This window comes from Vicugna pacos, chromosome 11 (genome assembly GCF_048564905.1).
Source record: "Vicugna pacos chromosome 11, VicPac4, whole genome shotgun sequence".
NCBI classification, from domain to species: domain Eukaryota; kingdom Metazoa; phylum Chordata; class Mammalia; order Artiodactyla; family Camelidae; genus Vicugna; species Vicugna pacos.
In genome coordinates, this window is record NC_132997.1 from 79421256 (window position 1) to 79436854 (window position 15599).

Genomic DNA, 15599 nt, shown 5'->3' on the forward strand with positions numbered 1-15599 from the left:
AAATTATAGTGTATCTATATAATGGTATGATATGGAACAACTAGGAAGAAATCTGTATATATTGATATGAAAGGATATACAGAATATATTTAAATGAAACCAATCAGGTTGTACAACAATTTGCATATTGGACTCTCATTTGTGCAAAAGAGTGACATATATGTATATGTTGTAGATTTACAGGACATTTCTGGAAGGATATATGAGCAATAGTTAGTAGTTGTTCCTCTGGGAAACTAGGAGAGTAGGGATTATGGATTTTAATCTTCCATTTTTTATCCTGTTTTGTTATTTAATTATTTAAAAAAAATAAGATGAAAACAAATAGGTTTTTTGTGTCCTGTGTTCATTGAAGTATTATTTATAATAGTCAAGATATGGAAACAACCCAGGTGTCCATTATTGGATGAATTTTGGATAAAGAAGATGTCATATATATATATATGTGTGTGTGTGTGTGTGTGTGTGTGTGTGTGTGTGTGTGTGTATATATATACACACACACACACACACACACACACATTCATACATACACACAATGGAATATTATTCAGCACGGGAAAGGACATTCCATCCTTTGTGGATAAAACTTGGGGGTATTATGCTAAGTGAAATAAGTCAGACAGAGAAAGATAAATACTGCATAATATTGCTCACATGTGGAGGAATCTAGAAAAGTCAAACTCATAGAAAGAGACTAGAATATTGGTCACCAGGGATTGGTGTGTGGGGAAAAATGGGAGATATCGGTCAAAGAGTCCAAACTTCCAGCTATAAGATGAACAAATTCTGGGGATCTAATATACAGCATAGTGACTATAGTTAGTAATACTGTACTATATACTTGAAAGTTGTTAAGAGAGTAGATCTTAAATGTTTTCACCTCAAATAAAGGAAAGGTGGTATGTGATATGATGAGGTATTAGCTAACCTTATGGTGGCAATCATTTTGGATTACATAAGTGTATCAACTCAACTACCTCAGACTTACACAATATGTCAATTGTATCTCACTAAAGCTGGGGATAAAAGGGGGTTCCCGGGAAGCCAGCTTTCAGACAGAGATAAGTGTGCTGTAAGTTTATTACTTGGCGAGCACTCTTGGGTTCAACATCTGTGGAAGGCAAAAGAAGGGAGCAAGATTGGGCAGGAAGAAGATGGGATGTGAAATAGTCTCAACAATGGTGTCAGCTAAGCCCTTTGGGATCTCTGAGGCTGAGCTGGCCCAGCAGAGTTGTCTAGCATTGGGGTGAGAGGGCCAGAACTTGATGGGCCCTGGCATCAACCAGTTGGTGCATGAGGCTGTCTCATGAAGAGGAAGTGACCTCAGGGAAGGAGACTCTTAAGCTGTGTCAATTCTGGAGAGGACGGTCTCACATCACCCAAGGGATTAAGTTCTTCAGTCCTGAAGGGGCAACTGCGTAGCGTATTTAACACCACTTCTGTTGCAAAGCTGCTTTTTGAAGGCTCAGGAACACTTTAAGTTTGTCAGGAAAACCACACACAGTCAGCCCTTTCAAAGATAGCTGATATAGCTAAGAACAACACGGACTTTCGGTTCTTGCTCCTCAACTCTACCTTCTCATATTAAATATCGACCAATGCCATTTAATGGCTGGTCTTCCTTAGCTCTTAACGTCTCATATTAAGCAAATTGTAAAAGATGGAAAGTCTTCTATATCAGGAGCATCACTTTTTTTTTAACCCTGCTTCCACCAACTCATTATTTGAGACTCTTATTGAAGTGGTTTTAAATCCTCTGGTTAATTTGCTACCTGCCCTTGGGAATTAACAGAATACTGAATTTTCCCTTCCGTGGTGAACACAGATAAGTAACACCCTGATCACACAGAAACCCTCGTTCTTTAATAAAAACGATGTTTTATTGAAGTTGAAGAAGCACATCACTTTACAGTGCTTTTATGTTAATAATCAAGCTAGCTTGTTTTGCCAGTTCAATAAGGGGGTGAGTAATTTGAAAATAATTCAATTGGCCTGGTTTATAAGAGTGTACCACCTTGTAAATGAGTCTATCTGGAGAATCTGGATACTATCAAAACATAATGGAACATAACCTCCCTTTGGGAAAGTATATCATGTGGCTTTAGAAGAAGACAAAGGAAAGCTCTCTGGAAGAGAACTTGTGCTTCTGAGTTTAGCAAGATTGGTTCTGGGGTTGGATGGCAGTCATACTGGCTTCAAAGCAGTCTTTATCCTTCAGTAATTCTCTAATCCTTGTTGTCATGTGAACCAGCAAACATCTGAAAGGCAAAGCTGTAGAATGGAATTAAGGTGGTTTCCTAAGTGAGGCAGAAAGTTTCAGTGGGAGCAAAGAACTTACAGGGTCCCACCTGAAGCCCACGTTTTGAGAAATTTCATGAATACCTATTAGAATCAAAATATTCTACAAGTCTCAGTATAATTACTGCTGCTGGTCACAGGTATAAAAACCACCAAAGTGGCTTCCATTGTATAGGAAGAGTCATTAAAAAGGGGCAATCTCTCCCAGTGGTGGCCCAGAATTGTGTGTCAGGAAGCTTATTGGTTTGGAACTGGAGGTTGGAAAATTCACTTCCAACCATTTTACATGACATTAAGAAAAACTATGTCTATAATGTCTGTCCATTTAAAAGAATGGAGGAGGCTGTTGCCATGGAGATGATGGGGGTACAAAAGCCCACTCAGGTCACCCCTTCAAACTACCATTTTTCTTTCCTATGAAAATAAATTTCCAACGGACAAGATTACCAAAGGACCATTTCATAATGTTTTACTTAGTGACACTGATTATAAAATTAAGTCAGCTGCACAGCAGTAATATAAACTTGAATTTATTATTACTATTATTAAGGCAAAACTATGAGTTGCCTTCGAATAAGACACAAGTCACAATAATTGATCATAATTCTTAATTGATTAGATAACATCCTTAAAATTTTTTTTCAGTTTCATTGAGGTATAATTAACACAATAAATTGCATGTATTTAAAGTGTACAATTTGGGAAGTTTTGACATATTCACCTATGAATCCATCATCATGATCAAAATAATGAACACGTTTATCACCTTCCCCACTAATTTCCATGTGCCCTTGTGTAGTTCCTCTCCCTCCCAATCCCCAAAAACTATTGGCATGCTTTTCAGCACTTTATTTTAGTTGTGTCTTAGTTTCCACGTATTCTTTTTTTTTCTGGTTTCTTTCACTCAGCACATTTTTTGAGAGTCATCCATGCCATTTTGTGTATCTAATAGTTTATTTCTTTTGTTGCTAAGTCGTGTTCCACTGTATGGAAATGAGGCTTAATTTTATGTGTCAACTTGACTGGTCTAAGAGATGCCTGAATAGCTGGTAAAATATCATTTCTGGGTATGCCTGTGAGGGTGTTTCAAAGAGATTAACTTTTGAGTTGGTAGACTGAGTAAAGAAGATAGATCCTCGCCAGTGCAGGTGGATATCATCCATCTGCAGATGACCTGAATAGAACAAAAAGGCAAAGCAAGGGCAAATTTGCTCTCTGAGCTGGGACATTCATCTTCTCCTGCCCTTGGAAAGGTATGTAAACATGTCACAATTATTTTAGATTTTCTCTGAAAAAAAAACTCATTAAAAAATGATCATAGTTTTCAACTATTTTAAAAGTTATAATAGAAGGCAGTAGGACTTACTTTTAAATTTTAATTGGGTGTTTGGACACATCTAACCAAGGCTGTTGTAAAAGGGGATAATTTTTGGGTGGGTGGGGAAGAACTGAAACTTCTGCATCAGCAGCGTAGGTAGATGACAGCCTTTCAAGTTGGGGCACAGGGCACTAAGTCCTTAAAAAGAGGGGAGAAAGGAAGAATGGAATACAGAATCATAGAACTCGAGGGCACAGAATTTTTTAGAAATCACTCAGTCAAATCTCTCATGTTTAAAGGACCTGTCCGAAATGCCATGGAATAGCACAGAGCCTAAGGCAATAGAAATGATGGAAAGAGAACATCTCACATGTTTCAATGACGACTCTGAGGTCTATGTTAGAGACCAGCACTACCACTATGTATACCACCTTCACTAAAACTAGAAAAGTTGTCCCTTTGGGCCGACAGACTCACAGTCACTCAGCCTTCCCCTACCTCTTTGGTGGAGTACTTTTGTGTGATGCACAGAAGCCAAACAAGTGTCTTTCTGTGAGCCAAAGAGAAATCTAGAAACCAGAATTCCTAACTCAGTTGGTTTGGGAGGGAGGTGATTAGAGTCAGCACAGTTTCAACATGAAGGTCCAGACAGAGAATAAAGTTTTCAGCAATCAGGCAAAGATTAGAGTGGATAAGATTTGGAAGTAAGACCAGGGGATGGAAATCAAGGCACTGTGGATCCAAGGTAAGAGAGGAGTAAAGACTGATTGGAGAACTCTGTCTGCCCAGGTCAGGCTCAAGTTGGGTATCTGAAAGGTGAGAGGAGGATGATGACCAAGGGTACCTGGGAAGCTGGTCAGTATCCTACTCTGCATAATGCTATACTTTGATGCTGTAGTTTTTGTTCCAAAGTTCCCTCAAAGAGTATCCCGAAGTGATATATCTGAGCTGAGATGTGGGGAAATTGAATATTCATGGGGACTTGGAATTGGCCTTTGATTAAAAAAAAATGAAAAAAAAAACACCCAAAAAAACCCTCCATTTGATTTTGGATGACAGTAAAGAATAACCTTGAGTTCCACTAGACGTAAGATGGAATATAATTTATAAATTTATCCAATGTTCAATGTTATCTTTAAGATCTGGACAAGTCAACAGACAACTTTGTATCACTATATTAGAAGTGTGTTTTGTAGTTCAACTTAAGATCAGGTGAGAATTTAAGGAAACAAGGAAAGCATTCTATAAGATTCAACATTAAATCAGAGTACACATTGCTACTATTAACTTTCTAAAGAAAAACAGAATGTAGGTTTAAAAAAAAATTATGTAGCCATTGATTATGGCTCCAGGAACTTTGAAATAACTATTGAGATGCCATCAAAGCTTTTTAACTGCCATTAAAATAACTCACAACTTTTTGTTAGGCAAATTTAAGGTATTTCACTTTATTACCAGAATTAACTGGATTATATTTCAATTTTCTAGTTAAAACTATCCTGATATTAAGTCTGTGATTTTAAGGGTTAGAGTTTCAGTTACTGAAGCACTGAAAGGTTAGCTTGGTTTTCTTAAAGTCTGGTCCATTGAACATCGTTCTTGCAAGGTGGCATTTTAAAATACAGATTCTGGGGTTAAAAATGTTTGAGAAACACTGGATACTCTTGTGCAGAAACACAAAACATTCTAGTCCACTGAAAGTTCTGCAAGAGAAACTTTAAAACTTTATTCAACCAAGAGTTTCCCAAAGTTATGTAGCACTCCTTTTTAAAGTAAGAGTTTGATTTAGCTTAACATGGTTCCAGTTATAGATTGTTGCTTAACAAACTTTCCTAAGATTTAGTGGCTTACATTAACAGCAATTGCTTATTTAGTTCATGAATCTGTAATTTGGGCAGGGCTCAGTGGGGAAGGCCTGGCTCTTCTCCACTTATTGTCAGCTGGGGTAGTTTGAATACAGGCAGGAAGATTTGCTTTAAGACGATTGACTCGCATGGCTGGCAGGTGATACTGGGCTGTCAGGTGGGAGCTCAACCAGGACTGAGTGCCTGGGGCCTCTGTTTCCTTCCACACAGTTCCCACCACATGGGCCTCTCTGTGGGTTGTTTTGAGCTTCCTCAGAGCATGGTGGCTGGGTTCCAAGAGTGAGCGCTCCAAATGACAGGAAGTGGAAACTGCCAATTTCTTAAAGTCTGGGTCTGGAAACTGGCACAGTGTCACTTCTGCTGTATTATATTGGATCAGCAGTCACAGATCCAAGATTCAAGGGAGGGGACATAGATCCTTCACCTCTTGGTGGGGGGAGTTTCAAAAAATGTAGTGAATATATGTTACAATTATACACATGGAAAAATGCACAAACCATGAGTGCAGAGTTTAGTGAATTTTTGCACAATAAACTCACCCGTGTAATCAGCATCCAGAAGCCCCCCTTCATCCCCGTTCCCCTGGCCCCCACCAATTGTCCTCTTCCAGTCACTACTCCCTCAAGGGTAACAGTGAGTCAACATTCAGGACTCATACTGAAGATTAGTACAAGGTTTCTCAATCTCAGCTGGATAATTCCTTGTTGGGGCGAGGTGGGGAGCTGTCCTGTGCATCGCAGGATGTTTAGCAGCATCTCTGGCCTCTATCACCAGATGCCAGAAATACCCTCTCCCCACATTGTGACGACAAAAAATGTCTGCAAAAATTGCCAAATATCTGGGAGTGGGGCAAGCAAGATCACCCCCCGTTGAGAATCATTGGATTAGAAAATAATATCTTTCCTTTATTGTTTATCTAAATCCTACTTAACCATCTAGACTATAAGTTCCAAGAGGCTGCCGGTTTTTGTTTATTTGGTTTTTAGTCTGTTTTGATTCCCACGGATTCCCTAGTCCCTAGGATACTGCCTGGCATATAGTAGAGAATTGAGACTGTTGAATGAAGGAGTGAATGAAGGGTAGCAATTTTAAATAGTTATTTAAAGACTCAGCTCTGGAATGTAAATATAATTCAGCTGCACCCTCAATCACAAATAATTTGTTCATTTTTGTTAGAAATGCCATTTTATGAAGTTCACATGGATAAAAACCAGAGACTATGCATGCTTGTAATATGAATCTATATTGGTTAATTTCCACCTGCAACAACACGAAATACAAGGACATAGAAATAGAGAAAAATTGTGATCGCCCAGGCAGTCTCATGATTGTGTAGATTTACTGTAATAAGCCGCAAATTGTGGTTTGTAATTGCTGTGACAGTTTTGTGAAACAGGAATTTGCAGTCACAAACTTTTCATTAAAAATCTGGGTGAGGTACTAAGTTCTAAAAGATTCAAAGAGGAAGAGGAAGAGGAAGAACTGTAAGACGGTAACAAGGGCTTGGGAAGTTTTTCCTTCACAAGGAAAACCTGAAAATTTCTCTTGCAAGCTAGCCATTGACATTACTCTAAAAACATCCCTCCCTCCTCCTGGCTCATGAGACAGGCTTTCCCATCGCAGCAGGTAAAACTATCCCAAGAATAGTTTTCAGTGGAAGCAGGATTCTCAGTGCATTTTGGCAGACGTGCTCTTCTTTTTGTAATTGCTAACTGCATTTATTTACCCTTCAGTCACAATTGTGTCAGAAAAATGGACACAATTATTAGCATATAAGGCAGCTAAAATTAGGGCCACAATGAAAACAATTTTATAGTTGCAAGGGCCCTTGGAGATCACATGATCATCCTGAAGAGGCAAACTACTACAAAAATTGTAACTTAGAGTTATTCCTGTTGTCTGAGTCATTCTGAATTGTTTCATCTTCTTGAAGCCACCTCTGTTAAAAGTGAAACTCCTGTGTAATCCTCGGGGTGTAGAGTATTGACTTTCCCGCAGACCTGGTTAATCACAGGACAAATAATTTTGAGCTAGTACTCAAAACTATCTCATCCAACATATGTTTTATGAAACAAAGATAGAAGAAACGTAGCACATAAAAGTATGAAGCAATAGAATAGTACAAAGTCTTCCATCAACCCCAGAGGGTTGCTTGCCTGAATGCTGTGGCTAGTTAATGTCTGAATGGAATTAATTTGATACTGACCACTCAAACCCTTAAAGTTCAAAAGATGTTATGAAGTCTAGATTTTTTTTAATGTTTTTTCTTATGGGTGGGGGAAATAATTAGGTTTATTTATTTATTTAATAGAGGTACTGTGAATTAAAACCAGGACTTCATGCATGCTAGGCATGCACTCTGAGCTATACTCTCCCTCTCTGTGTCTAGATTTTGAAACTGGGATTTGAATACCACTTGTAAAAGAAGTATGCCTGTACAGTTTTATTTTTGTAATTTCCTAAGATCTGAATATGTTGAGACTTGTCATTACACCGTGAAATGCTTATGATTCATTTCAGCAGAAGCAGCTAGGGATGAGGAGAGGGTGGGAGTGTAGTCTAACAGTTCTGTATGACACAGAAAGGGAGATGAAGTAGAAGGGAGGATATTTTTGGATTCCCTTTTTGAATCAAAAGTAGCTTAAATCAGGTAATTTGTTTACTTCTAAAATAGGAAAAAATAACCAAAAATCTGGTTTGGAGTTTCCTGAATTACACACAATTCCTATTTCAGGAGAATAATTGTCATAATTGCAGGTTATTTCCTTAAAATACCTGAAAAAATTCCTTTCTAAAAATATAACTTCACAAGGATTAAAAAATATGTATTTACATCATAGAGTACTTGTACACCAAAGGAATTTGCTACTTCTATGTTAGCACTTAAAGAATTTACTAGCAAATTTACTGCCTAAATTAGAAATAAGGAAGGGAAAAGGAATTGACATGTAATTTGCTTTCACTAGGTATAAAGTTCTTTTATTTTCATTCATTACCCAGTGAAAATTTATGGAATAGGAAGACACTGGGCTGGATGCAGAGAATGTTATGATGAGTGAGACTCAGTCCCTGTCTGCAAAGTGCTCTCAGTCTAGAGGAACATACACATACCCTCAGACACATACTCAGGTATACACATGCTCACACACACAAACACACCCACACATACCCCCATACGCGTGCATTCACACACATACACACATGCTCATACACAAATACGCCTATACTTCCATACACTCACACACATATATATTTACACATATATACCTACATACACACACACACACACACACACACACACACACACACGTGCGGGAGCTTACATCCACGTTTGGGAGCTTACAAAGTGGAGACCATGAGTGGAGTATGTTTTCAAGTTACCAAGTGAAGGAAAAAGAAATAGCAGTGCAACAATCCTGTGAGATAGCTATTACAGAAGCTCAGTAAGGCTAAGGCAATGATCTTAGTGGGATTGGTTTACTACGATCTAGATTCAAGTTCAAATCTTCCATTACTGTCTCTGAGGCCAAGACTATGCTATTTATATTTAATGCTGTCTCAGTTTTCCTCACTTTTCCATGGGGGCTATCACAGTACCTACCTCACAGGGTTGATACGAGGTTTAAATGAGATGATGCGTGTAAACCACTCAGTGCAGTGCCTGGCATGTAGGAAGCACTCAATAAATATTCAGTTTTTAGTTTTTAATAATATCCTTATTATTATCAGTGAAGGTTAGTGACCTGATAAATTGTGAAGATAGCTCTACCTTCACCAAGCTGTTAATGAGTAAAGACAAAACACTGTGTATTAGATGAATATTTTATGTGGCCACTGGTTAAACCTCACTTTCAAAGGATTAAAAATTCAAGGAAGCCATACTGTTATTTACAAATAACACAAACACCTAGATTTCATGGTCATTACTGGGAAAATTTGAATCTGTCTGACTATCATTTCGCCCAGTATTATTAAATAATTTCTGTGGTTCTAACTTCACGGAAAAACCATGTAAGCTTATTAACTCTATGATCATTTCACCAAAGTATGTTTGACTTGATCACCTCATTTATACAATATTGACAACATCATTTGATATTATTCATTGATATGATGAGGCAACTTATAAAATAAGAAACAAAAGTTGCCAGTATATATCTGAAAAGGTGTTACATTACCAATAATCAGAGGTAGAGCTGTACACTGGACTCTACACACCTATTAAAAAGGATAGGTCTATTTGTGCTGGCATGGAAACATGTCCATGATCCATATCAGATACTATTTTTCTATTTAAAAAGTATATGTGTAGAAAAAATTTGCTTATACTTTTTAAAAGCAGCTTTATTGTAGTAATTTATATACCATAATATTCACCTATTCTAAGTCTACAATCTAATGATTTTTGGTAAATGTATACAGTTTTGCCATCATTACCACAATCCAGTTTCAGAACTTTTTTGTTACCCCCCAAAAGTTCTTTCTTACTCATAAGGCTTAACTTTTTAACAGTGGTTAGGCTGGGGGTGAAGTTGGGTAGAGTGAAGGCAGAAGGGGAGAATTATAGACAGCTTCTTAGTTTATCATTTCTCTATCATTTGAATTAATTTACAACAAAGATATATTATCTTTTAGTTGAGAAAGCAGTAAAGCGTTTTCCATTTTGAAAAGAACAAAAAAAGGAAACAGACTTATACCCTTTGATCCAAATCTACTTCTGGTAATTTATCCTAAGGAAATAATCAAATATGTGGAAAAGGATCTGTGAACAAAGATATTTATCAATGTTTTATCTGAAACAGAGAAAAGTTGTAAGTAATCTAAATATCTTATGTTGGAAGAAAACAATTATTAATCATACTGAAATGAGAAAAGTGCGGGATGCAAATCTTCACATGCAGTATAATTTTCCAAGTAAAAAAAGTTAACGCACAGCCAAAACACCCTGTTTGGAAATATAGTAAAATCTTGCCAATAGTTATCTCTAGAGGGTAGAATTATAGGGCTTTTTATTTGATTCTTTGTGCACTTCCTCATTTTCCACAACGAGTGTGTATTACCTTTACATCTAGTGCCACCTACATAATGATCCTAATTAAAAATAGATTATGTTACTGTTTTCACAGGTGTAAGCATTTGTCAAAACATATAAAAGTATATATTTGGAATATGTGCAACTTATTATGTATCAATTATACCTCAATAAAACTATGAAAAAATAGAGGATCTTGAGAAACAAAATCATCATAACCCTCTAACTAGAGCAGGGGTTTTGCTATGCCATTTTGGGGCTGGAGGGCAAAATGGTTTGGGAGGGTGTATAGACAGCAACAAGGCCTCTGCTCCAGATGACATTCATTCATTCATTCATTCAATCAAGGGATCTGTCTTCCAATCATACGCCAGGAATGTCAGTAGGTACTTGGATATCATGATGAGTAATCAGCCACTGCCCTGAAAGAGCTCCCTTCTGGTGGAGGGGAAAGCAGGGCACCATCTGACAGATTCCAGCCAACGCCCACATCGCCCCATAAGGTAGCCTTACACGTGTGCCGTCCAAGGGGTCCAAAGGCAGGTCAGGAAGTGAAGGCCTTAGTGGTTCAGATGGAGTCACGAAGTGTGGCACAAGGTGTATGGCTATGGAAGTGGCCAGAAGAAGGTAGATTACTCTCAAGGGAGTGCCGGGGTCATCACTCGAGAAGCGAGCTTAAACGATTTCTATATATTTATGTCTATCTTACCCGCATACTTGCAACAACAGCAGGAACTAAAATTGAGCGTTTGCCGGGTTAAGGCACCATGCAGAGGGCTTCCATCCATTGCCTCATTTACTGCTCGCCACAGCCTCCTGGACAGGACTTTAAGGATCTTCATTTCTCAGTGAAGAAACTGAGGCTGGGAGAAGTTACCTGCCCAAGGTCACGGAGCTGGTAAGCTCTGGCTCCAAAGCTCCCAGCCACCTCACATACTCCCCATTCACGGTACCCTGGGACCCATTTTAGGGCAAAAAATTCCACCTGCAGGCCCCAATCAGGATAGCTCAGCTTTCATTCTTAGCACATTTCCCCAAATCCAGGATGGAGGCAACGTCCGCTAGCACAACCAACAGGATCGTGCGCAAGGGGGCAACTCCACCAAAGCCGGGGGCTAGCAAGGACTTGGGGCTTGTAGGGCAAGCTGGGAGCAACCGTCACCGAGCGACCGGCGCCGGCGCCCACGTCTCAGCCGGAACCCGGCGCCTGCGAGGCTCTCAGAGCAGCCGGCTTGCGGGGCTCAACGCGCGTGCGCGGGGCCAGAGGTGACGCCCCCGCGCGAGCGCGCGGCCCCGGGAGCGCGCGGGCGCGCTGCGGCGTCGGCGTCGGCGCGCTCCAGACCGAGGCTGCGTGGGCTGGGGAGGGAGCGAGGCTGCGGCGGCGGCGCCCCAGAGCCCAGGAGACGCGCGGGCCTCGCGCCTCGGGAGCTGACGGCTACGGAGGGGACCCCGAGCTCGCGGCCGGAGGTGGGAGTGCTCGGCCTGCCCACTGGCCGCCTCAGAGGCCGCTGGCTGCGTCCCTCGCCCGGAGTGGCCGCCGCCCCTGGAGACTCGCCGTGACACGGGCCTAACCGCGGTGGCCGCGGGCGTCCAGACCGCTCGGACCCGTCGGGCCGGGCCAGGTGCGGACGAGCGTCCGGGCAGGTGCCGCCCGCCGAGGGCCGGCCTGGGGCCAGGCGCTTAGCCGCGCGGCCCACGGGCCGGGCTCGGCGAGGGGCCGCCCGCGCAGCGCCCCCACCCCGTGGGCCAGAGCGGGAGTAGCGCCCCGCCTTCCCCGGGAACGGCCCGGCTGGAGCGGCGGGAGCCCGGACAGCCAGCGCCCGCCGCCGCCCGCCAGGCTCGCGCGGGAGAGGAGGGAGGAGAAACTTTGCCTCTTACTGTTTTTAGTCCTTAAGTGCAAAGAACTCTGTTGGGAGGGAAAATGTCCTCCTTCTTCAATTTCCGTAAGATCTTCAAGTTGGGGAGCGAGAAGAAGAAGAAACAGTACGAACATGTGAAGAGGGACCTGAACCCCGAGGAGTTTTGGGAAATTATAGGAGAATTGGGCGACGGAGCCTTTGGGAAAGTGTACAAGGTAAGAGGGGGTAAACGGGAAGTTGCACTTGTGAGATCAAACAGCCCGTGGCCCGAGGATTTCTCACTCCCTCGTCCCGTTCCTGCCTCTTGCCCTTCTTTTGACTTCTTAAACGTACGTTGGAACCTTATTTAGGTTATCGTCCAAGGAGTAGCCAAGACGTAGGGTTTAAGGTTGAGCAAAATAGGACCTGGAGGTAGTTTATAAAGAGTGATTGCCAAAGGGAGGTAAGGTATACAGTCTACTTTGTCAAACGTTAAAGGAAATGAGGGTGTTCTTTAATTTAAAGGAGGGGTCTGGTTTGTATCTATAGCTAGTACATAACCAGACTCTTGGGATGAGAGAAAAGTGATTGCTATTTGCAGACTGTTCTTGAGTTGGTTGCTTGACAACATACTGTAAAATGGAATGGAATTTCTGATAGAAAATTTCCAGAAGAAAACCTGCATCCGGTACTAGTTTCTAAATATAATTATAGTAAGCACTGGACTGGAAGTCAATACCAGAGCTTGAAAAATTAAAAAACACGCAGATATATATACAAATATTTTTATATAGTGATACTCATTTCGGTAGAAAGAGGTTTAATGTTTCAACCTGAAGCCATTAATGTTAACTGTTTACTGTCTCATAAGGAGTATATGAATGATGTCATTGGAATATTTTCTTCCTGAAGGGTGAAGTTTTTATGAGACAACAGTTTAGGGGAGAGGACCCACAGGGTTGCCTAGAAGTGAAAAGATAAATAACATGTTTATACAGGACTGTGCAGTTTTAAAGTACTTTCACACAATTTGGCCCCCACGAAAGTCCTGTGGGATGTGCAGGTCGATAGTATCTACATTTCACAGGTGAGGACACTAAGACTCAAATTGTTTGCACTCACACCAGTCACAGCCTAGATTTGGACTCAGGTCTTCTTGCCGTGTGTTTACTGTTTTTTTTTTTTTTTTTGGAACTTCTCTTGGTAGGAGTGATGACATTTTTTCCCTCCTTTCTAAATACCATCACACTTCTGCTTTTTTCTCTGCCTTGAATGCATCTCAGAGCGCCTAGTCCTTCTCATTCTTTGCTCTGGAATATCTGCTCTTTTCTGTGTGCTTTCAAAACACTTGGCACTTGTCACATGTTATGGTTAATGTGTTTATGTTTTTATGATAAGACCAGGCGCCAAAATTATGATATACATTGGAGTTAATTGTATTGCCTTAGCACATAGTGCATTTCTCTTTATGTTTGTTGAAATGAAAGAATGTATGTTACCTGCATGTGAGTGCTATTGAAGCTGTTGTTTGCTGCGAAAGTTGACAAAGTAAACTTCAGTGCTTTTGTGGAGGGTGGAGTATGGATTTCAACAAGAGCTTACAGTATAGATGTATGATAGAAAGGGCTTTTACTACAGTGAGAAGGTTACTCCTAGGAGTTAAGGATTGTATTTTATTGCTGGCTGTCACACAATAGCTTCGAGGTCTTGGACAGAACACAAATTCTCTGGATCTCCTTTTTCCTAGCTGGAAAATAATAAGATATCCCTTCACCCATTAATGTTCTTTGAGTATACAGTTATCTAGGGAAGGCAAAAATAAATCCTCAAGGCATCTGGAATCTGGTAGTTAGAAGGCAATAGGTGATTATGGGCAGTTTTCATGGTACAAATGTTTTATCAAATAGAAACAGTGCAGTATTAAGACACTGGCACTGGGTTTGAGCTGTATCTTGGCTCCCTTAGTAGCAGCCTGTGACCTTGGACAAGTTGCTTAATCGTTCCACGTCTCATTTTTCTCATCAGTAAGACCTACTCCTCACTGTGTGTGAATTAAAGGAGATAATGAATATAAGACACACAAAAAGGGTTCAGTAAATGGCAAAACTTTTCTATTATTACATTTAGAGCTCAGAAACAAAATAGGGATGGGGCAGGAAAAGGGACTTATGAAGATAGTGAACCATTTTCTGGCACAGGCAGATTGTATGGATATGCTAATGTTCTGTGATTTAATTCTTAGTGACTCTTTCTGCAAAGTGAACATACCTTCCCATAGGGAGACACCAATTGAAAAATTTCTGAAAAATAAGAGACTTATTCCATGTAGTTGAACACTGTGTTGTGTCAAGGATAATTTTTGTGAACTTGACTGTTTTAGTGTGATATTTGAAGAGCATGAGTTCTTTGCATCTTTTCATCTTTTATTCTTCCAAGGAATAAGCTCTGGGATTATTTTTAAAAGAAAATTTAAAATTTAAATTTATCTGATCTGTTTTGCCTCTTTTCCCTAAAAGTTTTTATTGTCCATGAGTCTCTAGACATTTTAAATGTATAAACTTCCTTCTGTGTAGGAGAAAAAAACTATCAAACCTTACAATTGTAAGTAGTAGCATGCAATAGAAAACTATTTCTAAAGTTGATTGCAACTATCGTTTGCTTGTGGAAATTAGTATCTATTGCAAAGGTTAAATTCTAAGTAGGCAATCATCTTGTGTATTTAGTTTATTTGAATCAATTTTTCATCATATTGTTGCATTTCCAACCAGTCCTGCCCTGCACAACTCTGTAACAATTACTTTCTTACCTGAAAAACCTTCCCAATTTAAAATATATAATTTGACATATAAATGAACTTCTTATGTTTGGATTTCTGTTGCTTTTAGCCGAGAAAAAAAAAAAGGAATGACATAAAATGATCTATTGATTTGAAGCTGATCTCCTGACTGTGTACATGAAAGTGATTCTTTATGGCCCTGATGGCTGTGCATCCTTTTTTTTTTTTTTTAAATAGTGAAATATGTGATCTTTGTATTGAAAAGCACAAAAAACATGTATGTACATTTAACAAACAGTAATGAAGTGAATTCATATTAACAACCATCATAGTTAAGGAATTCTGCCAGTACCCCAGAATCCTTCCCACCTCCATTTTGAATTGATCCGTCTCTCTCCCTAAAGGAAAACGCTATCCTATCTGTAAGTTATTCATGTCTTTGCTTTCTTTATAGTTTACCATCTAAGTG

At 40.0% G+C, this 15599-nt stretch overlaps 1 protein-coding gene and 1 long non-coding RNA gene across 4 annotated transcripts in view; one reads left to right on the forward strand and one right to left on the reverse strand.

The window, feature by feature from the left end:
* Window positions 1–1856: 1856 nt before the first annotated feature.
* On the reverse strand, window positions 1857–11732 carry LOC140699835 (uncharacterized). Of its 2 annotated transcripts, XR_012078082.1 has the most exons (4): window positions 11502–11732; window positions 11226–11393; window positions 11030–11121; window positions 1857–2274 (listed from the first exon to the last, which is right to left on the reverse strand). It is a non-coding gene; the product is annotated as an uncharacterized lncRNA (long non-coding RNA). The 2 variants fall into 2 exon arrangements; XR_012078081.1 differs by having other exon boundaries at window positions 11226–11732.
* A 99-nt stretch (window positions 11733–11831) lies between these two features.
* SLK (STE20 like kinase) overlaps window positions 11832–15599 on the forward strand; it is a 54278-nt gene continuing 50510 nt past the window's right edge. For both annotated transcript variants that reach the window (XM_072971825.1, XM_072971826.1), the window contains exon 1: window positions 11832–12590. In XM_072971825.1, the coding sequence (XP_072827926.1) occupies window positions 12438–12590 (153 nt within the window). In that variant the 5' untranslated portion in view covers window positions 11832–12437. The remainder of the gene's footprint in view (window positions 12591–15599) is intronic.